The sequence below is a fragment of the Melanerpes formicivorus genome, unplaced genomic scaffold (assembly GCF_026170545.1).
Source record: "Melanerpes formicivorus ecotype bairdi unplaced genomic scaffold, bMelFor1.0.p_v2 SCAF_10, whole genome shotgun sequence".
In the NCBI taxonomy this organism is placed as follows: Eukaryota; Metazoa; Chordata; class Aves; order Piciformes; family Picidae; genus Melanerpes; species Melanerpes formicivorus.
The window spans coordinates 4,031,545-4,055,840 of NW_027142362.1; the positions used below are offsets into that span (position 1 = coordinate 4,031,545).

At 48.9% G+C, this 24,296-nt stretch overlaps 1 protein-coding gene across 2 annotated transcripts in view; it reads right to left on the reverse strand.

The window, feature by feature from the left end:
* Positions 1 to 23,222, reverse strand: part of SLCO3A1 (solute carrier organic anion transporter family member 3A1) — a 164,767-nt gene extending 141,545 nt beyond the window's left edge. The window contains exon 1 of one of the 2 annotated variants that reach the window (XM_068143374.1): positions 22,728 to 23,222. In XM_068143374.1, coding sequence (XP_067999475.1) covers positions 22,728 to 22,907 — 180 coding nt within the window. In that variant the 5' untranslated portion in view covers positions 22,908 to 23,222. Of the gene's footprint in view, positions 1 to 17,875; positions 17,975 to 22,727 lie in introns of those variants that run through there. The other variant, XM_068143375.1, reaches the window with a different exon arrangement.
* Between the last annotated feature and the right edge of the window lie 1,074 nt (positions 23,223 to 24,296).

Here is a 24,296-nt window from a genome sequence, read left to right on the forward strand (position 1 = left end):
AACTTGAAAAGGCCCCCCCTCCAAGTCCATCCTAAAACTGTTTTCAATGATTGGAAGCAAAGGAAACTGATCTCACATAATGCACACAGTGATAAATGACTCATTAGAAAAAAACCCAAACAACTGAAAAACCAAAGGGAAAACAAACCAAAGGAAAACAAATAAACCAAACCAAACCAGCCAGCACCAACAAAACCCCCAAGGAAACGACAACACAAAATGCACACATATAAAGCAAAGAAGTCAGTCAGCACCTTAAAATTTTCCAGCAATTCATACTGCAAGCCCTGTAACTAAATCCAGGAAGCTTTTGCTATGCCATTCTGGCCTTATTTCAATAACAGGAGCTCACATCCATCATTCCTGCCTGTCCCAAATCTATAGATCTTGGCATTTCTGAACCGAGGTAAATTTGTTCTCCTCCTGAGCTGTTTACTTGATATTAATGCTCAGCAGAACTGCAATCCACAAACCTGCTCCACACTATTGTCCCACTTTATCACTGAGGAATGAAATGAAGGCTGGGGGGCACCATTCTGGAGCCAGAGACACGGTGCATTGAAAATGAGGATCATATTGTTCCTATCTCCAGCGATCGAGTCATATTCACCCCCAGAGTCTACAGATAAAGTTCATTGTGTTAAATAATACAGCATTATATATAGAAAAAAACACATTGACTTCATGCCTGAAGGGCCTTGGGGTTTTTATTTTTAAAAAGGCCTCTTTTTAATGTAAACTACATTTTCTCAGTTAGGTGGTAGGAGATTGGACTTGAAGAGACATGTCTGCAGTGCTACAGGGTGTAAAATAATTGCCTGGCAACTATGTTCCCGAAGGAAAACAAACGCCGTGTCTCCCACAGCCTCCATTTCAGAGCCCAGGTACGCAAGATTCCTCGAAGAGCCAAAGCCACCAACCCAGAAACAAAGCCACCGCTTCCACACACCTCCACCCACTGCAGATCTCATCTCAGCCTCTCTTCCAGCAGCCACAGGGGCCGGGGCAAAGCGCATCCGCAAGCTCTCCTCTCCACAGAGCTGGTACCCATGGGCTCAGCCCCCCCCTTGCCACCCACTCTCCCAGCTGGCAGCACAGCCATCAGGCTCAGGCTTCGAGCCCGAGGGAACAATGCTGATCCTCTGCTGTGATGTTTTTCTGCTCCACAATTCCAGTGCTGAGATGATCACTTGCGGTTGAGCCCAATTTTTTTCCTAAGCTGCAGACAATTCCCTTGGCGTTTTGCCCACTCCTTCCCTATCAGATGGCTGGGAGGAGGGTAACCAGCTTCATTCCCTTTGCTTAGCCCCAAGCAGCAGGCTTCCTTGCTGCTCCCTACCCTGCTCAAAGAGGGAGGGCATCAGGACCTCCCATCTCTGGCTTCTAATCTAATTTCAACACCATTCCAAGTCCAAAGTCAGTGGAAACTAGGAAGTGTTCTCACTGCAGATGCTGACACCCATGCTGGCTCTGGGCACAGGAACATAAGGGAATGCAAAAAAAAAAAGGGGTGGTGATGTGAACACACCCAAGCTGGCTCTGCTCAAGGTCTGGAAATCATCTCTGCATAGAAATTTGCATTCACATGACAAGGATAATAGACACTGCAGCTGAACCAGTGCTGAGAAGTAGGGTGTTATCAGCTTGGCTGTTGCTGCATGTGCCTATGCTGTTTCTAGGCCAGCACTGGAAAAATCTGCAAGGAGTTTGCAGCTGAGATCTGTGCCTCACTGGTGTGAAAATTTCATTTTAGGTTCTAGTAACCAGCTCTGAGATTTCTGACACGGTCCAAATTGAGCCTGCATTCAAGGTCAGGATGTTCAGGAGCCTGAGGAGAAAGGGCATTACACCATGCAGCAAGAGAAAAGGCATACCACGCTCCAGGTCGAGGCAAGACACATTTTTGGCAACCCCTCCTCTCTGGCACCAGGCAGCAAACTTTTCTGCTGCCTCCTGTACCCCAGTGTGCATCTCCTCCCCACACTCCAGCAGTCACAGCATCCCATGCCACCTGCCCTCCAGCCAACGCAGGGCTGAAAGCAAGCGTCCCTGGGTCGCTCTTGGCTGGGGTTTGTAGCTCTGCTACGAACACAGCCATGCTGCATGCTGTTGCACACCACAAACGGCCCCCACAGAAGATATCCTGTTTGGTCAGGAGTTGATACATCAGCACAAAGCCACAGTTTGTTTCAAAAGAGCTAAAGACAGGGAAAAAAAGTCACACACCTCTCAGCTAAATGAGGTATTTTCCACTACTCTGTGTGTTTGATCAGAGTGGATCCCAGTTTCACTTAATGACCTAACCTCTAAGCCAGGCAATCACACAACGCAGCTGGGCTGCTCTTAGCTTCTCCAACTCCTTCCTAAGGATCCTGCATGGGACACAAAGGACTGACCCTCTTTCCCTGCCTCCCCCTGAGGAAGAGCAGGAGCACTGCCCCATTTAGAGAGGTGTGAACAAAACGATCATCAGGGGTGTTATTTGCAGCTACCCCCTCACATCCATCACGGGAAGTTAGCCTGAGTCACCAGCAGCTCAAAATAGACCCAGGTACAGAGCACCAGGACACACCAAACTTCCTAGCAGAACCTGAAAGGCTTTTTTTCCCTCTTCCACTGTTGCTCTGCAGCAGATGTGCTGAGATTTGTGGCTTTTAAACCTTCTGAAGCCCCAACCCATGACGATGTTATAACAACCAACTGTCCACACAAGCTTTCTGCCTCCAAATCTGCTGTTCAAGATTCACCTCACTGTCTGAAGGCGGGTGATAATCTGGTCCCTGGCAGGGTATCTACATAAATGCACCCAGTGCCAGAATCTACTTGTAGAAAACAATGCTCTTTAGCAGCAAACAATGAAACTAGTGGGTATTTGAATCCCCACTTATTTTTAAATGCTGTGTCTTTTTGTTTTTCCACTGGCAGCAAAATAATGCACCACAAGCATGCAAAGAAGCACAAGCCTCAGCCCTCTAACTGCAAGCCTGTGTGTTTGACAAACCTGCAGCACAGAGCACCGCTGCTGGCGCGTTTCGAACCCAGAGGATGAAGAGCTCCATGTGGAATAAGTACACAGCAGCAAGGACTCATGAGCGGGCTGGCCACTCAGCTCTGTCAAAACAAACAGCCCAGGGGGAGCAGCTGGAACATCTTTTGACATGTTCAGAGATGGATCTCCTTTTTTTCCTGTGGCCAGGAAGTAGGTGTGTAAAGCCAGAGTGATTTAAACTGGATACAACCCAAGTGTAGGCTTCTGCTGCATCTAAGGCACTCTTGGCCATATACAGGACTGCCAATATAGACTCATAGAATTTTTTTGGCTGCAAAAGACCTCCAAGGTCATCCAGTCCAACCCTCAAGCCAAGACCACCATGGTCATTAAACCATGCCATTAAAACATGTCCCATCTCCATGGCTTTTCAGTCCTTCCAGGGATGGGGACTCCAGCAGCACCTGGTCCAGGCATTGACAACCCTTTGGGGGAAGCAACTGTTCCTAGTGTCTAAAAAATAACTGCATGAAGTCATGGGTCCAGGACTTTGCACACAGGACACTGTTGCCCTGGGTTCACTTCCAGTGGAGGAAGAGATGAAACATTCTCTTAGGAGAAAAAAAAAAAAACCAATCTTTCTTATGTACTACCAAAGCACTGGAAAGGCAGGATGCTTATCTGTCCCACTGCAAGACCCTCCTTTCTCCATCTCCATAAACAAGTGTACTGGTTTATCTAACAAAATACTTCCTAACACCACACTTCCATGCCTGCAGAGAAGGCTCTGGAGAAGAGGAAGCTCAGGGGAGACCTTACTGCTCTCTACAACTACCTGAAGGGAGGTTGTAGCCAGGTGGGGGTTGGTTTCTTCTCCCAGGCAACCACCAACAGAACAAAAGGACAGAGTCTCAAGCTGCACCAGGGGAGGTTCAGGCTGGGTGTTGGGAAGAAGTTCTTCATAGAACAAGTGATTGGCCATTGGAATGTGCTGCCCAGGGAGGTGGTAGAGTCACCATCACTGGAGGTGTTTAGCAAGAGACCTGATGGGGTGCTTGGTGCCATGGTTTAGTTGATTAGATGGCATTGGATGATAGGTTGGACTCGATCTCAAAGGTCTCTTCCAACCTGGTTAATTCTCTTCTATTCACTCTGCTATGAACAGAGCTACGTGTCACAGCAGAAACCCTAATGCAAGCCTGACAGGAAAACTTGTCATGCAGAGGACTTTGTGGTATCTTAATTTACAATCAAGAGCTGAACTCAGAGCTAAGGGTTGTGTCCCAGTTATGCCACAGAGCAGATCCAGAGGTCTGCAGAGCTGGTTGCAGCAGCACTCCCAGCTGCCAGGCATGAACCAGGGCAGAAGTGACACAGGCAGGACACTCTGAAGCAGCATTAATAAAAGCTTTGATGGAAGCAGAATTCAGTTTTCACAGTTGGAGGACAAGGGGGATTATATAAAGGCTATATACTGGGAGAGGAGGTTTTCTGATGGGTCCTACCGCTCCTGCTCTCCTCATCTGCTCTGCCTCTGCTGCTGTCTCTTGTGCTCCATCCCCTACCCAGCAGTAAGCATGCCTGGCTACAGCAAATGAGAACTCGGCTTAAGGAGAAGTTGGAGGCACTTCTCATCAGGCAGTACCTGAAATGCTTTAATGTACTAAGCCTTAGGAGGAAGGAAGCCATTTAAAAAGGAAGCAAAATGGCCACGTTGTGCACTTTGGGTATTCCTAAGGGCTCACAAAAGAATCACCAAATTACTGCGAGCATGGGCAGGTGGAATTAGGGTGTCTCTAGCAACACCTCCAGCTCCTCCCAAAGCCACGTGAGCCCTGCTTGCTTATCCCCATCTCACACCCTGCAGCCCACACAAGAGCTGTCCTTGTCATTCTGCTGATTTGCTAAGTAACACCCTCCTACAAAGCTCTTCACAAACACCTCAGTTCTCCTTCCACATTGTCTCTGTGCAGAGTCAAGGCTACAAGGGAAGCTGCTTGCCGGCTGCTGCCAACCCTCCCATTGAAGAACAGGGCAGGCTGGGAGGTGAGTGCAGGGGGTCAGGGCTTGAAGACGATCCTCAATCTACTCCCACCCAAGAACCTGGGTATTAGCTGAACACTTCCTGTGAGAAGAACAGGGGGTGGAAGTCAGAAAGGGCAGACTTGTGGCATTTGCAGGTTTAAGTTTGGCAGTCCTGAGTGCAGCATAAGCCATGGCACTCTCTATCTCATGCCATCATGATCTCCTCATTCCGTCACTTCTCACATGCAGCAAAGGCCTTTCCTCCTGAACAGGAGGTGATTTAGAAATAGCTTTTAAAAACAGCACACACAACATAACAGATGAAGGAATAAATAAGAGATCCTAAGGAAATATTAAATGGGAGAGCTAGCCAGAGCAATGGACTCGTCATCATTTCACTTGTCCCAACCTGCTCCCTGTGACAATGGAGATACAGGCAATGAGATCTCTCACCAGATGACGGGAGCTCTGGTCCTTGGGATTCACTATGAAATGAGCTATCAAAAACCCAATGAGCAAATGCATCTGCTGAGGCTGTACACACAGATGGCTGAATTTCACCCCTGTGTCTGCAGGATTAACAATAACCCATGTCAGAGCCAGGCACCAAACAGCAGCTGACAGAGTCCCCTCACTGCAGAAATACCAGAGCCTGCAAAAATTCTGTGACCATGCACAAGGATGACAGAAGTCACCACCTCTTCCATTTATCTACTGGAGTCTGATGTTAGCAAAAACAACAGAAGAGAGGTTCCCATGGCCTCCTACAGCAGGGACACACCAAATTCTGCAAGGAACCCAGAATCCAGGCACTGCAGAGTGAGAACACCACCAAGCTAAGGACATTCACCAAGCCATTTGCTGGTGCAGCCAACGTGAGCACTCTGTCTTTTCTCTTTGTACTTTCCCAGCCTCTGGTTTCTTTTAACCCTGGTTTTGCAGGGGCATGACAGACCATGCAGGACAAGAGCTGCACACATAGCTGCAGCATTCCCATCACCAGCAGAAATCTGTCACCTCCAGGTGCATTGCTTAAAGCCCTGCTAAGCTTCCCTGGGATACACATCAAGCAAAGGCAAATGAAAGGCATATGTATGAAGCCAACCAAGACAAAGCCTCTGTTATCTCAGCAGCCTGGCCCCTGCAGCCTGTCTCTCAGAGACGGCCCTAATGGATCTGTGATGGGATGAGCCCAGCTCAGCTTGCACAGAGGAAGCTGGAAAACTGGCACTTGCATTACCCTGCAGGTTACATTAACTGAGAGGGTTTGACTAGTGAGAGGATCATTATTCATCCTCTTCAGTCTCACTAACTGCTCTGCTAGATCTTTTGTCTTCTTTTACCCAAGCCTAGTAAAAAGTTTTGCTCACAGGTCCATGTGCACTTTCTTCCCACCACATATCCTCCACAGCCCTTTTCAAATCCTGTGTTTTCATCTCCTTCCACAGTTCTTCACTCATCCTTCACAGGCAGGTTCTCTTAACTCAGCTTCTCCCTGGCTCCTGCCTCCCCAAGGTACTAATTACAATACAGTTTATTAGCCAGGCACATAATATTTAGACTCTAAATTGGGCCTGCTTCAAGGGAAGCTGGGCACCACTGAAGCACTCCACTGCAGTCAGTAACAGGGAAGGATGCTTTTTCAAAAGCATTTTAGAGGCTTGGGAACAAGAGTCCCATTTTCAAAGAGATGCTTAAAGTAGGTTCCTTCTGTCAATGTGAGCATGGCTTAGACAGTATCTTAGAAAAATAATACCCTTGAGCTCTTTCAAAATCCATCACTAACAAAGAGCAAGTGAAGCAGCCCCAAAGTAGTCTTTTCCTGTGAAGGCTTGAAAAGCCAAGGGCAGGACGCTTCAGTTTCAGCCCTGTGGTTCCAGGCAGGTGTGGAGGAAGCAGGGATACCACTCAGCTGGCAACAAGGCTGCACTACAGCCCAGGGTGAAGGGGGAAGCCTCATGGATCAGCTACAGGTAAGGTAACACAAAATGATCAGTGAATTGGTTCAACTTGTTATGGCAGCTGCTAGACACCTGCTTCAGGGTCCAAGCCTGGGTGCCTCTTTCATTCCAGTTACCATCACAGTAGCATCCAGTGCCCATCAGCCCAGCCCACAAGAGGGTCATGAAGTCAGACAATACCATAGCTAGCACACTTGCTGATGGAAAGCAAGCTCAAAGGAGGCCTGGGGAAGTCCATGACAAAGGCAGGAAATGCGCCCAAACATCTCTGGTCTGCTTCTTCACCAGAAGGTACAAGTATTAGCTGCTCCTCAGCCAACAAGCATTACCCCATGGGCAAAGCTGTCCTCCCCCAAGTCTGCCACATGCCATGTTGTCCAAGTGTGAACAAAACCAGATTTCTCTGGGCATGAACATTAGTCAGTCTTGACTGACGAAGGGAATCAGTTTGGACTTGACAGCTCTGGATAGCCAGCTGCACAGTACGAGCCTGACTTGAAAACATTACCCACATGTGGCAGGAATTTCACTCTGTCCCTGCCAAGATGCCACCACCAACAGAATCTGCCTAGCCAGTATTGGCTTAGGGAAAACAAGTTGCTGTTGCCTCATCGTTTAATCTCACACTTGTGCAAGCAGCAGGGGCAAGAGGGAGAGCAGGGAAATACACAGTGACACAGACTGCTGGAAACACTCCATGAACTCCACTTTTTGTGATGCTGTCTGGATACCAAGAGCTCTGAGTGCAGTCAGGATGCTGAGCATCAAATTGGAAGCTTCTGGAATTTATGTACTAGGCACCACAGGGGACAAACAAAGGAGAAAGCAAAGGTCATTCTAGTTTCAACTTGTATTTCCAGTGTACCAAAGTTGTGTGCATCTCTTAAAGACTCCTTATCTCGAAGCTTCAGTGCAATGCCTAACAGCAATCTGTAACATTTTGGTCAGGTATGACCAAGTTCAGCATAACAGTAACCAGCCACACTCCACTCATGCCAAGAGGCACAGTTACCTGCATCAGAAGACCTCACACTGACACAGGCCATTTGCAGAACATTCCTATCTGTTCATTTTGGGCAACCACTCCCCCAAACTAAAGCCACCTCAGAGCAAGTATTGAGCTGGGCCTGGGAAGAAGAAATTTCCAGGCATGAGGCCACACACCCTTATGCTGATTCCCAGACTCACCGTGGCTTCCACAAGAAATCTAATTAATTCAAGCCACATAATGACTGTTTGCTGCTGCCCAACTTGCAGGACATTCTCCAGGTGTAAAAGGAGCTCTCCCAGAAGTTGAATTCTACCTTCCTACCTCCATACCAGACTCTCCCTCCCTTGACTCAAACTCCCAGCTATGCAAACTGTCTTCAAACAGTTTCAAGCCCTGACCCTCAAGAAGAGAAAATCTTGTGTCCTGGATGAAAGCAAGCCTGTTTCTCCTGGCAGCAACCTTCTGGTCTCAGCAATGCAGTGGAAGCAGGGAAAACTCTGCAGACAGATTTACCTCCCTGCTAACCAAATTGCTCACTGGATACCTGCCCACAGAACACCAAAGACACATCTTAACCTGGGAGCCTCTTGAAAGCTCAGATAATGACAAGGGACCCCGAGCGCTACTCAAGAGGCACACTTCGAGAGCCTGCAATTTGAGAAGAGCACAGACCTGATTCTAGAAGCTGAATGCAATATTTCCCAAGAGTCATTATACACCACTACAGCAATTCATTAGGGATCTCTTCAAATGAGAAGGCAAAATAAAAAATCCTGGCAAAACGCCTGTCCAGCATTGAATGAAGTCGAATGATCCAGATCAATAAATGCCATCTCAGCTACAAGAGGCTACACCACGAGCCCCAAACGCTTCCACGAGACACAGCAAGAAGAAATGTGAAACTTCTGCCTTCTTGGTTAAGAGCTGGCACTTGGATTAAGAGCAACAGAGCAGCCTTGATGCATCCTAATCCACCGAAAACACTGGACTTCTGTATGGGGCCAGCACGGAAGAAAGCTTGCTCAGTGGCGCCAAATGACACAGCAAACCCACAAAGCTGGGCCTCTAGCACATGGTTTGCGTGTGGCTTAACTTCAATAGCCATCCAATAACTTCCAAGCTGGTTTTGGAATCCATTCAGAGGGATTTGTCAATGCAGAAGTGGCCTCAATTGAGCAAATAAACTCTTGGAAGCAAACAGTTTATCTTGCCCCATGGAATACTTGAAATATTTCTGCAGCCTTCGCTCTCCCAGTTCTTTAAAGTTGGCAGGTTTGAATCCCAAAGGTTAGGTGAAAGCCCTTCAGTTAACCCCAAGCCAGCTCCCCTGATGTATAAATTTAACAGTATTAAATATCACAGATTATAGCAAGAGAAAAACAGAAAACAAAACCCAACCTAGACTAGCATCATAGAACCACAACCCAAGGGCTCAGGCTAGCCACATGGCTTCTGATACCACTTTTTGATGACAGAAGTGCCAACTTGGAGACAAAGACCCCCCTTCTTTGGGCCAAAGCTGGAGAACAAAACGCAGGAGGTTTCTGCAGGAACACAATTGAGCTCAGTGGGCATTCAATGAACCAAGCACCTCAATAAGCCCAGCTCCTGTCCTGTGATCCTGTAGTTACAGGATCATCCAAACCAGCTGATGTTGCAAAGCTAACGTCAGCACCCTTCACAAACAAGCACCCCTAGACAAGGCATCCCTTCAGCTAAAGCTCCTGTCCCTCAGGCAGCAGCTGCACTGGCTTCAGACATAAGGACCTGCATTATAACTAGCCATAGGCAGCAGGAAACAAAGTGTGCATCTCATACAGAGGCTGAAAGGCCCTTTGTAATTAACTGCTCTCAGCCCTGTACATTGAACCAGTCAAAACCCAAAGCCCACGGTTCTCTTTTGCTGGTAAGCCCTAAAAATGCTGCCCACTCTTTCTCACCAAGGGCCCAGTGCTTTCTCTGCCCATCACACAAACCACTTGGCACAGGCTATTCCCACAATCAACTTTTACAGACAGTGCCTGCAGGACAAAACCAAATCACCCCAAGGTTTGGTTGCACAGATGTGTTTCTCCTTGGGCTGCACCTACTTGCTGCCCAGCAGCACACCGCAGGAAATGCTGACTGACCACCAAGTGCAAACAGGTTCCAAGCACTGGGGAAACCATTTACAACATTTCTGCAAAGAGCCTGTCAGTGCTCAGAGAGAATTAATGGTTTACTTCAGCTCAAGGATGAGGTCAGATGCTCTCCCAGCAGAGTGGAGCAAGCACCTGATGGGGACATGCTCCCAGCCAGCCTAGTAAGAAGAGGTAGGATGAGGGACAGGGCTGTTTAAATTTTTGCCTCTGTTTTAAGCATCCAAATTTCTTTTAATTGGCAATAAAAGTCAATCTTCATGACCTGGGGGTCAAGTCTGGTTTGCCCCTGACAGTAATTGCTAGTCTTCATCTCAACACAAGAGCTTTTTCACTTCATATTCTGCTGCCCCTGCCCTCTGGAGAAAGGTAGTGGCTGGGTGGGCATATGGCTGCAGCACAAGGTTAACCCCCCCCCAACACCTCACAAGCAAGATGGGTACCCTTTCCAAGAGAAAAGTTCAGAGACTTAAGAACTTGTCAAAAGAAGCTTTAAAAAGACCTAACAATTACAGTTGTTCTTGCAGCTCAGCGGAGCAAGCAGCCAGCCACAGGACTGAACAACTGGAAAGCTAAACTCAAACTTTTCCTCCCCAAAAGTCCAGCCCTAGTTACATGTTGTTACACTGCTGTTTCCCAGTCACAGGGAAAGAAATGATCAACCTCTAATGCGGCACCCCAGTACATCATGCAACACTCAGGCCCTGGCAGGATGAGGAGTAAGCATGTTGCCAACAGATGAAAGTCGTTAGCACAGCACAAGCAGCAGCAGGAGAGCACTGGGGGCATTTCTCCTTCATATTTTTCAAAATAATCTTGTAGTCAGGGTTTTTTAGCTTCTCTGTTGGAAGCTTCAAATGCTGCCCCCCCCACCCCCTTCTCCCTTGACATTTCTCATGTGCCAAACTAAGTTTACATGAAGTCGAGACGTGGAAAGAGGTAGCAGCTACTTCACATCCTCCTTCTCAGAAATAAAAACAAGAACCACCTCAAACAAACCTTTTTGCAGCTCTTCCTGTTGAAGTTCTACCAGAGGAAACAAAGACTGCTCACTGTTTAACACAGTGGGTTGCAATCCTGGAACAGCTTAGGTTGGAAGGGATCTCAGGTCATCTACCCCAACCTCCTCACAGGGATGCCTCTCAACCAGTCTCAAAGCTTCATCCAACCTGGTCTTGAACACCTCCTGGGAGGAGGCATCCACAACCTCCCTGTGCAGCCTGAGTCTCACCACCCTCTTCATGAAGAGCTTCTTCCTCAGCTCCAATCTAACCCTGCTCTCCCTCAGCTTCAAACCATTCCCCCTTGTCTGTCTCTAGACACCCTCCTGAAAAGTCCCTCTGCAGCCTTCCCATAGGATCCCTTCAGCTATTGGAAGGCAGCTCTAAGGCCCACCTGCTGTCTTCTCCTCGTGGAGAAGTCTTGTCTTCTTAGAGGACAGAGTCTCAAGCTGCACCAGGGGAGGTTTAGGCTGGATGTTAGGAAGAAATTCTTCCCAGCGAGAGATTGGCCATTGGAAGGTGCTGCCCAGGGAGGTGGTGGAGTCACCATCACTGGAGGTGTCTGGGAAGAGACTAGAAGGGGTGCTTGTCACCATGGTTTAGTTGATGAGATGGTGTTGGGATGATAGGTTGGACTCCATGATCTCAAAGGTCTCTTCCAACCTGGTTAATTCTATTCTACTCTCTAGGCTGAACAACCCCAGCTCCCCGAACTGAAATCGGCCCTTGGTGGGGAGGTTAGACAGGATGATCTCTAAGGTTCCTTCCAACTTAAGCCATTCTCTGATTGTAGGTAAAAAAATCTACCTTCTGGAGTGTGTATGGGGAGTAAAGAAGCCAAATATGTATGTGTGTATATATATACACACACCCCACTATACATGATTCCAAATGAAAAGTTAAGCCTTGCTGGAGATTTCCTGTATTCCTCCACATCTACACCTCACAACTCTTCCCAAGCTGCCAAGCTTTCCTTCAGTTTCTTTGTGGCAGAGTTTGCAACAGTTGCCTTTTACAGGAAAAGGGGGAAAACCCCAAACCACAAACAATAACAAAACCCTAGAAAACACCACACACACACAAAAACCCAACAAAAACCCCACCCCACCCCAACCACACACACACACACAAGAATACCTTGAGAAAGTGTTGGATTCAGATGCAAACATCAAAGCACCCAAAAAAAAACAACCAACAAAACAACCAACAACAACAACTTGAAAGCAAATCTGCCTTAGCTGCTTCAGAAACCATCATGCTGGGTGAGTCACAAAGAACTCAAATACAAGTGAATTATGCAGGTTCCTCTAAAAACTTCCCTGTCATTTTATGGATCACCAGCAAACTGAAGCTGAAGCCTTCCCCCACTGTCAGTAAACTCAGGCATTATGAATTATACAGGTGAGCAGCACGCTAAGTGGCTTTAAAGGACATTGAAATATTAACAATTGACCTTTAAATATTAACAATTGACAATTCCAGAAAGCCTTGCCCAGAAAATAGAAAAGAATAAACCAAGCTGGAAGAGACCTTTGAGATCGAGTCCAACCTATCACCCAACACCATCTCATCAACTAAACCATGGCACCAAGTGCCTCATCCAGGCTCTTCCTAAACACCTCCAGGGATGGTGACTCCACCACCTCCCTGGGCAGCACATCCCAATGGCCAATCTCTCTTTCTGGGAAGAATTTCTTCCTAACATCCAGCCTAAACCTCCCCTGGCACAGCTTGAGACTGTGTCCTCTTGTTCTGGTGATGGCTGCCTGGGAGAAGAGATCAACCCCCACCTGGCTGCAACCTCCCTTCAGGTAGTTGGAGACAGCAATGAGGTCTCCCCTGAGCCTCCTCTTCTCCAGGCTAAGCAACCCCAGCTCCCTCAGCCTCTCCTCACAGGGCTGTGCTCCAGACCTCTCCCCAGCTTTGTTGCCCTTCTCTGGACACCTTCCAGCAACTCAACATCTTTCCTAAACTGAGAGACCCTGAACTGGACACAGGACTCAAGGTGTGGCTTAACCAGTGCTGAGTACAGGGCACAATGACCTCCCTGCTCTTGCTGGCCACTCAGTTCCTGATGCAGGCCAGGATGCCATTGGCCTTCTTGGCCACCTGGGCACACTGCTGGCTCATGTTCAGCCTACTATCAACCAGCACCCCCAGGTCCCTTTCTGCCTGGCTGCTCTCCAGCTACTCTGGCCCCAGCCTGTAGCACTGCCCGGGGTTGTTGTGGCCGATGTGAAAATAGAGCATTATGGAGCATGGAAAAAACAAATTCTTTGCTCCCACATCTGCCCTTACAGCCACTTTTCTAAAAGTCACTGGGCCTGCAAACATGCAGAAATCATCCATGGAATAGCTGCAGACACCAGAAAGAGAAAGTTGTTTACAAAAAAACACAGGGAAAGGAGAAAGTGGAAAGCAGGAAGAAAGTACACCAGGATAGGAAAGGCAGCAGAGAGGAGAAAGAAGCCAAATCAAACTGCTGCTCTTCTTCTTGAGCCATAGAGAATAAGCAACAAGGATGACAAATATTCCAGCCCATGTGAGGGAAAGATTTTGTTTTTGTGCTGCAAGCAGTTATGTAAAATTGAGTGTGTTGAAGCACTGCTGCAGTGTGAGCCCCTGAGTAAAAGATCTCCAACCTCAATACAACAGGCACTGTGCAGCAGCAGGAGGGTGCCTGCCGCCTGCACTTCAGTAAAGGATATTCAGGTATCAAAAAGCAGAATGACATCACATTCAGAATAAGGCTGGAAAAGAGCAAGTTGCTAGCTGGAGGGATGATTTTATTTCTAAGGCCTTTGCTAGATTTGCTAAGTGAGGAGGGGCAGATCCAGTCATACCTGTGCTGTAGGTCTTCATCTCTGCATGATTACAACTGCTTCCCAGCTCCAAGTCTTGGGAAAAAGGAACCATTCCTTCTCTCCATGCTTTGATCCATCCACTCAAAATGAGACATCTTGGATGCAGGGAGCACCTTATGCTTCCCATAAGAGGGCAGAGCCTTCCCAGCATTGATGGGAAGCAGCACCAGACACTCCAGGAACTCCCCAAACAGCTTACTGTTACTGCTGGGTGTATTGATAGTGTATGAAGCATAGCAGCGTTAAATCTCTACTTGCTGGAGCAGGGAATGCTACTTGCATCTACAAAGAGACAGAGAGTCTAGTGGTTGCTCCAAGGTGACCTGGAGATAGGACTCTTGGGGTTCTAGTCCTGGTTTTGCTGCAGAGTTATAATGAAGCCTTGTAAATCAAAATCAGTGGCCCGTTTTTTGCTACGCAATAGGAAAACCTAATTCCTCCCAACTCCACTGGAGCACTTAACATGAGAGTCACTACACAAAGTACTGTCATGTGTTTACTTAAACTTCTTTGGATGATGCTTGAAATGTATCACTCTGCAGCTTCATCTGGTGCTGATCAGAACACAAAGCTACCCTAATTCATCCAAGCTGCAACCTCACCCACTAAGTACTATGCCATTGTTTAATCTTGCAGCCGTGAAGAAATAACTGAAGGCCAAGGAGTGCACAGAGTAAGGAAACATGTTAGATTATTATACACAGAGGACAAATCTTTCTGGATGAATTGCAGAATAACTCTTCTGAAGCAATAAATTTACACTGCTGTAGCAGAACAGAAGTTGGCTGGTGGGCCTTTACCATAGCCTGAAATTATGGGAAAAGAAAGTCCGTGCAACCTGAGAGAGATCCCTTTCTGGGAAACAGGGAGTATCTGCTCCCCCTTGCAGAGGAGGAGAGGGATTGCCATTCAGCTGAGCCCTCTCTGAGACAGGGGCTATGGTATGATTTAAAGAGACATACAGAACTATTCAGAGAATATATCTGGTTGGAAGAGTCCTCCAACATCATCCAGTCCAACCCTCCACCCAGTACTGCAGGGTCAACACCAAACCATGTCCCCAAGCACCCCCAGGGATGGTGACTCCAGCACTGCCCTGGGCAGACCATTCCAGTGTTTAAGAACCCTTTCAGTGAAGAAAAATTTCCTAATATCCAACCTAATATCTGCACCCCTGGTGCAGATTGAAACCATATCCTCTGGTGTCACTGGCCACCAAGGAGAAAAGGCTGCCCCCTCCTCGCTCCAACCTCCCTTCAAGGAGCTGCAGAGAGCAATGAGGTCTCCCCTCAGACTTCTCTTCTCCAGACTGCACATCCCCAGCTCCCTCAGCCCCTCCTTGTAGCCGAAGTGCTGCAGGCCCTTCTCTGGACATGCTGTAGCCCCTCAATGTCCTTCCTGGAGTGAGTGGCCCAGAACTGAACTCATCACTCAAGATGTGGCCTCCCCAGTGCTGAGCACAGGGGGATGGATCACCTCCCCACCCCTGCTTTCTAATCCAAGCCAGGATGCCACTGGCTTGCTTGGCCACCTGGGCACCCTGCTGGCTCATGTTCAGTCAACTACCAACCAACACCCCCAGGTCCCTCCCCAAGCTGCAGCTTTCCAACCACACATCCAGCTCTGTAGCTTACCATGGGGCTGCTGTGAGGCAGAGTTACTGCACAAAGCAAGAACAACAGAGAGGTCCCTCCCTGCCTCCCATTCTATGATCAATGTAATTCTCTGATCTAATTCAAGATCCCTTTAAACCTCAGCTGCACGAATCCTGCAGGCCATTAAAGCTCAGAGCTAGTTGTCACACAGGCACACAGCAAATGCTAAAGGGATTTTGGAAGTGAGGGCTGGCCAGAAGAAATGAGACATTGGTGGTTATGATGGACCATAACATTTCTAACAGGCTGCTCTTTCTTCCAGGACTTGCAGAGACCACTTGGCCCTTACAAAGAAAACTCAGAACTGCCCAAATTTTCTGCCAATAATAATAATATTTTTTTTAAAAGGCAATAAATTAGTTCACAGTCTCACACATCAAGTGCAGTTGTCCTTTAAATGCATTTAAGCAAGAAGGCAGCAAATTGTAAGCTTGGATTTACTCTGCAAGAGGCACCCAGTACATAATGGAAGAGACAAACACATTATCTCTACACTGCTCCATCATTAGCAGTACATACAACACAACTTCAAACCAATGTACCATTGCCAGCTACTCACAAGCCTTCCTGGCACTCAGGCATCCTCCCTACACCTGATCACATTTGTTTCTGCTAATTTGTATGAAGTTTTTATGTTGATGAGTCAATGCCACATTCCCCAAGCCAAGCCCCACAGGAGTCTGATGGCATCACTACCCAGAGCTGGATCTGGTTTCTCCCCCACTCCACAGTCAGAGACTGGAAAAAAAAAACCAACCATCAAAAGGCTTCTTAGAAAAGAAATAGGAATGTAGTCAAAAGAGCTTGTTGAGAGCAACTTTCTGTGCAACTCAGCTGCAAAACAGACAATATTCTCTAATGGGAAAGGCATACTAGAAACAACTTTCCAGAAATAACATTGCCAGCAAAGATATATTAAGGGAAAATGAACTGTAAGCAATAACCAGCCAAAGCTTGGCAGCCTTCATCCTCACTAAAACATTTATTTTCACTCCGTTTTTTTTCCCCCCCTTAAATACCCCAGCGACAAATAAATTATGAGCATTACAGCTAATTTATTACTCAGCACTGCTGAGGATGGAAAGGGGGGGAAAAAAAACCCACAACCAAACATAAAAAAGGACAGGGATATTTTAAAGCTGATTCTTATTCTAGGAAAATAAATACTTTAATAAAAACAATAATAAATTCCACATGAAACCAGTTAAGTCTGAAGGGGACTGAAGCACCTGAAACTGGAATTGCTCGCTGCCACTCTTCTCTGCCCATGCCCAAGTCATTCAAGCTCTCCTGCTGTTAACCAAGCTAAAGCTTTACCAATAGCTCCAGCAACAGAGCCAAGCTCTGCCTCAGTTTCCCCATCTATAACATACCTCTCTCCCAGTTTAACCAGACTGCAAATGCTGTGGGGCAAGTTCTGTTGCATAGCACCAAGCACAACAGAAAGCTTTGAAGCACTGCAGTACTCCTAAAATGAAATTGTCTTTAATGGCATCCTCTATGTGGACCCCTCTAATTTCAAGGAACCCTTGACCAGGTCTCTGCAACAGGAGAGACAACTCCTTTCTGTAACAGGCAAACAGTATTGCATGTGTCACATTTAACACAGGAAGGGGGTGTACACAAAACCAACTCAAATCCAAAAGTCAAATGCTCTTCCTAATCTTTCAGTTCCTTGGTATCCATCCCACAGGACCCCTATTTCATACAATTGGAAGGGACCTCAAGTTCCAACCCCACTGCCATGGACAGGGACACCTCACGCTAGATCAGGTTGCTCAGAGCCACATCCAGCCTGGCCTGAAAAAGCTCCAGGGATGAGGCTTCCACCACCTTCCTGGGCAACCTGTGCCAGTGTCTCACCTCCCTCATGGTGAAGAGCTTCCTAACATCCAATCTGAAACTACCCATTACTATTTTTTTTTCCCAGTCCTATCACTCCCTGATACCCTAAGAAGTCCCTCCCCAGCTTTCTTGTAGCCCCCTTCAGATACTGCAAGGCCACAGTTAGGTCTCCTCAGAGCCTTCTCTTCTCCAGACTGAATAGTCCCAACTCCCTCAGTCTGATTATTCCAGCAGGAACCCTTTGATGATTAACTTCTCTATTTACCTTTGAATATAGAACTTTAAGCTTTTCATCAATATCCCAAACTCCATCAGCAATAAAACTGCAGGAGCCTGCCTCAGAGAGCACATACACACAGCACACAGTCTCACCTGGACTCGCATGCACTATTTTTACTGCAGCTACCTTAAGAGGGCCTTCACAAGCTGCACTCCACCACCACTGCTCCAAGCAAAGCTCTAGCCAGGAAGCTAAGCGTGGCTCAAAAGTTTTCATTCAGCAAAACCCAAAACAATTTGGCATTCATCCCCACGCAAACACCAATGCACCCGCCTTGGGAGGGGCCAATTATTTTCCTTTCCATCTCCTGCTGAGGCCAGCCATCCTCTGTCACTTGACAAAACACATGAATAGTTGCATTCAAAGCTGCAGCAAACAGAGACATCTCAGTAAAGCTCTGTACAAACAGCTCTGCGGAGCGCACCACATCACCATTCCTCAACCCACTTCCCATATGCGCCCCCTGTATCTAAAGGAGCCCGTGACTTCGGCAGATGTTGGAGGCTTGCAACTAGGTCAGTTTGAACCAGAGCGAGCCGAGGCTAAAGGCTAGAGGGAGAAAATTAAATCATGCTCCTGCTCCACAAACTGTGTCTGTCAAACCCAGAGCTCTTCGCCTTCTGCTGAAGCAACGGCTTCACCGCCGGGCTAGGAGAAAGGTTTGGCTGGTTAGGGTGATGAAAAGCCTGGGCGATAAACAGTCAGGAGCACTTGGAACCTTATTACCAGTCCAAATGTTTCAAAACATAATGCAGACAGGAATCCAGGAGTGGAGGGGGAGCAAGGAGGGAAGTGCTGCCAAGGTATGTGAATCAGCCTTATCGAAATCCTCATCGCCGCACGGCTGGGGTGACTGAGCACACTGCTGCGTTCACCCGAAAGGCACAGGGCTCCCACTGGAAAACGGAGGTCCCAGCCTTCCCCTCCTGCTGCCAGCTGCACCAGTCATGCTCAGCTCTTTAATCCACAGACTGACGCTGCAGGAGAGCAACCGGGGGGCGGGGGGGGAGGTGTGTGGAAATCATCTGGGCTTTTCAAAGTTGCTGCAAAAAAAACCCCCGAGTAACTTCTGCAGCAGGAATGCAGACTGCAAGCAGCATTTCCCCTCTGCCGCTGCAGATGCTGGGAAACTCGAGTTTCCAAAAGCAAGCAAGGAGTAATTAGATGAGGCCAAATAAATGCATACACAAAACCTTGCAAGAATATGCAAATAACAGGGTGTATTCAGCAGCCCCAGAAATTAAGGCAGCAGCGGAGGCTTGCATTTGCATAAAGTATGCAGGGTACAGCACCAAGTCGGTTTGGAACATGTGCCTTTTGCAAAGAGCAAGCCCAGTAATTGACAAACATCTTGGAACACGACATTAATCAAACACACCCTAAAACCCTCATGTGACAGACCTCAGAGACACCAGGCTAATTAACCATAGACCTCTACCGCTGGCATCCTGGGGTCCTTTCGCCGCTGAGTTCTGTGGGAAAAGAATTGGACTTGATAGATTTTTATCAGCATTTATTATTTATAAAGCCCTGTTGGCAAGCACAATGTTTTATGAACAAATCAAAGTGAACAATCCTTGCTTCCAAAACCACGTAATGAATGAATGCATACTTCGTGCATGCATTCAAGTGGGTGCTGGCAGTTGGCTGCGCAGCAAGCGTGGAGAGAAAGAAGTCTTTGCATCTCTAAAATAGAGAAATTTAACTACCCACTTCCAAGTGGACTGATATGAAAGCCAAGAAAAACCAAATCCGAGCTCTTCAGTCACTCTTAAAAGTCAAGCCCTAGCCTCTTCTTACCAAGCTGAGTTTTTGGCCTCTGTGCAGAGCAAGGCAGGCAAACCCAAGGAAACCAACTTGTCACCGTATAAGGCAAAAAAAAAGGTTTCTCTTCCTGAGTTACAAATAACTAGGGAAAGTCACACACGTGGCCAAGCAAAGCAGAAGCATGAAGGCAGTCCTCGCTCTCTGCTGGCAGGCTAAAATTAGTAGTTTATTCAACTTCCCAGAACTACACAGTGTGTCTGTCCTCCACAGCATCTCCCTATTTGTCTGTCTTTCTGTTTGCTCTCTTGCTTTGTCTCATCTGCTAATTTGTCCCTCAGGGGGCAGCCCAGAGTGCCACTGCCAAGCCCAACAAGCCTCCTGCTTACCCCTGGAGCCTGAGTAAATGAATATCCACTTGCAGTTACACCTGGGCAACTCTGCTCTGCCTCCAGTGATTCCACCCGAGAACAGCACTTGGCCCCACAGGACACCCGGTCTGCAGAAATGATTAAGTTCTCTCTCCACACTTTCCACCAAACACCTTTCCTGCTGCTGCTGTTGTTCTCCTACAACACCTGTAAGCACAGCGCCCACCCAGAGGCACCTTAGTGCAGATCCACTCTCCAAAGATAACTCCACATTTGCATCTGTTCGTTGTACAAAGAGCTGCATGGTATTTGCAATGACGACAGATAAATTATACAGGGAAGGGAGGAACACTTGCCCAGTGCAGCTGGGCCACTGCTTATGCATGCTGGGGATTGTTGTCAGTTTAGGATGGTTTTTTTTTTCCCCCCCTCCACTAACCAGTTGTCTGCTAGAAGACCCAGCTGACCATGGGTGAATGATGTCATGCTGGGCAAGATGGTATGAGGTTTATACAAGGCCAAGTGCAGGGTCCTACACTTTGGCCACAACAACCTCATGCAGTGCTACAGACTGGGGGATGAGTGGCTGGAGGGCAGCCTGGCAGAGAGGGACCTGGGAGTGCTGGGTGACAACCAACTAAGCATGAGCCAGCAGTGTGCCCAGGGGGCACACAAGGCCAATGGCATCTTGGCTTGTATCAGGAATAGCATGGCCAGCAGGATAGGAATGTCATTCTACCCCTGTACTTGGCCTCAGTTCTGGGCTCCTCACTTCAAGAAAGATCTTGAGGTGCTGGAGCAGGTCCAGAGGAAAGCAGTAAGACACTGGGGAAGGAACTGGAGGGAAAGTTTGAAGAGGAGAGGCTGAGGGGGAGCTGTTTAGCCTGGGGATGAGGAGACACAGGGGGGGACATTCTACAACTACCTGAAGTTGTAGTAACGTGGGGCTCAGGCTCTTCCCCCAGGCAACTTATGACAAGATGAGGGCATGGCCTGAGGCTGCACCCTTGTGGAAAGGGTAATTAAACACTGGAATGGACTGCCCAGGGAGGTGGTGGAGTCACCATTCCTGGAGATGTGTAAGGAAAGATTGGATGTGGCACTTAGTGGCATGGTCTGGTCAGCATAGTGGTGTTAGGTCCAATGATCTCAGAGGTCTATTCCAGCCTCAATAATTCTGTGATTCACAGTCCTGGAGAATGGCAAAGAGTAAAGACAGCAGCAGCTCAGTTTGCTTAACCCCCAGGAGGAGGGAGGCAGAACTCCCAGAATTGTAGCAGTGTTTTCCCTGCCAGCAGGGCTGGGGTGCACGGAACACACCAAAGGAGTGAGGGGGAGTGAGCGTGCTACTCCAGTACAAAGCACGCCACAGGAGTCGGGGAAAACAGGAAAAGAAACACTAAACTGGCGAGGAGAGAGCAAGAAGAGGAGTTTGAGGAAAATGCCACACTAGAGCCTGCTCTGCCGATCCCGTGCTCAGCAACTGTAGCAAAGTGTGCCAGCATCCAGTCCGCAGGCAGAGCCATACATTCGCAGCACGCTGGTGCCCACTCGCTGGGTGACATCACCTCAGCCAGCTCTCCCTTGGTCATTACTTTGAGGAAGCATCATCCCACACTCATTCATGCTGACAACTCATATTGCAAGCAGCTCATCAGAAACAACGTATTTACTTACTAAGGCGTTACTCATGTGAAAGAGACAGACCCTATCTGGCTCCTGCAAACTGAGTGATGTCCACCTATGCTCACACGGGGAGCTGCTGAATTTACCTCAACAGATGTGATGTAGTTTCCTCTGGAATTCCAAATATGCTGCAAACTAAACTTCCATGTTTTATTACACGGAGAGATGACTGCTAATTTCCATTTCCTATCAATAGGGCATATTAACCATGCTTAGTTTAGCCACGTACCTTGAAAAATTACAGCTCACGTTCAGGACAAATTTGCATAAGTACTTTGAACGTGTGAGAGAGGAGCAGGGCTAAATACTGGATACAAGTATTCCAAATGCAGAGCTCCTGCACTTACTGTATATTATGTGTATGGCCTCAAAAAACCCTCCGAGATTATGAATACATTTCTTTTCCATGGAAACTATAATTCTCAAATCCAGCAAGCTATTTTGAGAAACATTTAAATCAACTCTACACTTACATCTGCTGGAAGAAGAACACTTCATTTTCACAGGCTGCCTCTCGGTGCATACTCAAAGGCACAAGCCCAGCCGTATGGACATCTTTCCAACTCTTCTACTACAGTTCTGCCGCTGACACCAAGATCTCACTATGCAGATTCAGTGCAAAATCCTATTTTGCCTGTTCTCTACCTACCGCCAAGACGACGGGGCAGCTGAGCTTAACGCCGCAGCATCACTCGAGGAGGAGAAGGAAATGTACAAACGCGGGAGGCACGAAGTAAATGCCCCACTAGATTTCCTCGGTATTTGTTCAGCATAAACCGGAGAGGCTGGCGTTTGATCCGAGTTACCGGCCAGGTCGGGATCTAGCAGCAGTGAGCAGCCAGCCGCACGCCCGGCCGTGCTCCGGGAGTGCGGGGCAGCGGCTGCAGAAGTTAACCGCCGCACACGCGGGAGGGCCGGCAGAGGGTAACCCCCCCGCACTGCTGAGTCATTTACGCCGTGAAACGCTGGGCTCTCGTAAAACCCACCCAGGGGGTAAAGGTAGAGGGATGAGGGGTGTTGCTGCCCGGCGACCTGCCCCAGCTGCGCGGAAACTTCCCCTGGGTTGCAGCCGGCGCATCCCCTGCTCCGCGGCTCAGCCCCGCCGCGCCGGCACGGCGGGTCGGGCGGGGGGGCTCCGCGGGCCGGCTCCCACTCACCAGGTAGGCTCCCACTGTGCCCTGGGCCAGCATCAGCGCGCACTCGGACACCAGGAAGAGCTGGATGCTGGAGAAGCAGGAGACCTTCCTCCGCCGCCTCCGCTGCCGCGGCGCGCTGGCCCCCGGGAGCTCGCTGCCGCCACCGTCGCCGCCGCCCGCCGAGCTCCGCTTCCCCGGCATCCTCCCGGGCACCGCCGCCGCCGCGGGATGGCGGGCCCCGCGGCTGCTCCGCGCCTTCCTCCTTCCCGGGGTGCCAATCACAGCGGCAGCCCGCGGCGGCTGCCTCTCCACCCGCGGGCTGCTGCTGCCATGGCCAGCGCGCCGCCTTCGCCTTTTCCTCCTCCTCCCGTCTCTCCTCCCCTCGCCCTGCCGCGCTCCCTCTCTCCGCCGGCCCCGCGCAGGCCGGATCCGCGCCCCCGCCGGCGAGGGGCGGGGGAAAGCGCGGGGCTGGCGCCGGCGGAGGCTCCGCGGCGGGTGGAGCAGCCCCGTCCCGGGATACGCGCGGGGCGGCGCAGCCGGTTCTTATCGGCACGGAGAGGGGTGGCCGCCGCAACACTCCCCCCCCCTCCCCCCCCCCCGGGCCGCCCCGGAGCTGGCTCCTCCCGGTGCGGGGTCGGAGTCCGCAAGCGGAGGGAGCGGAGAAAGTCTCCGCACGGGGCTGGAAGTTTTTTACGCAGGTTGGGAATGAGATGCCCCTAGATAGGCCTGGCTCGCATCTCCCTCCTGCTGGCATCCCGAGGCCTGGGTGCCCTAGTTTCATACTCCTGCAAATGCCCTTTTCCAAAGGGCACGAAGGAGCCTCTATAGAAATTGACGTTCCGCAAAACAAGCAGCGCTAGGTGCCACGCGTTGCGGCATCGCTGCCACGTGGGCAGGACGCTGCGCTTCGTGTCCCAGCCACGTGCCTCTCCCGTGGTGCCTTTTGCTGTCACTCTCACCTCCAGTTCTAATTTCAAGAGATATCTTCTTTTAAAACCCACTAATCGTCACTTCTACTATTACAGATCGTGTTCCTTGTTGGCGTAACAGCAGAACCTGATCGGCTTTGCCCTCCGAGTGCACTTTCCCAGTTCATTTTTGGGTCTGCAGTGGGGGCTGCTGCTTTGCTTTCTCGTGTTAGAGAGCTTCCAGTTCACTGGAAGTTTAGGTGCTTAATCCATTTAGCACTGGGACCTCTGTGGTCCCTGGGAGGAATGGTTTTCTGTGCAAGCACAGGTCGTATTTTTCAGAAATAACTGCATGATTTGGATCCTAAACTTCATTTTCAAAGCTAGTTGTGGCTTGGAACCTCCTAAATACTTACAAAGATGCCTTTGAAAATGGACCTGGAGATCATTCTGATTGTTCACCAGTCAGGCCGGGAAGCTGAGCACTGACATTTTAAATAAGCAGCCGTTTGGAGTTCCCTCTCTGAAAATATCATCATTTTCTGGGAGTTTAATAAAGGCAATGGTGAAAACTAACCTTGAGCAGAGTCTCCACCCAGGTTGATGAGTTTTTATCAAGCCCAGCTGGTGCACATTGCCCTAGCAGAACTGCAGACCATAGGCAGCAAGAAACGCAAGAGAC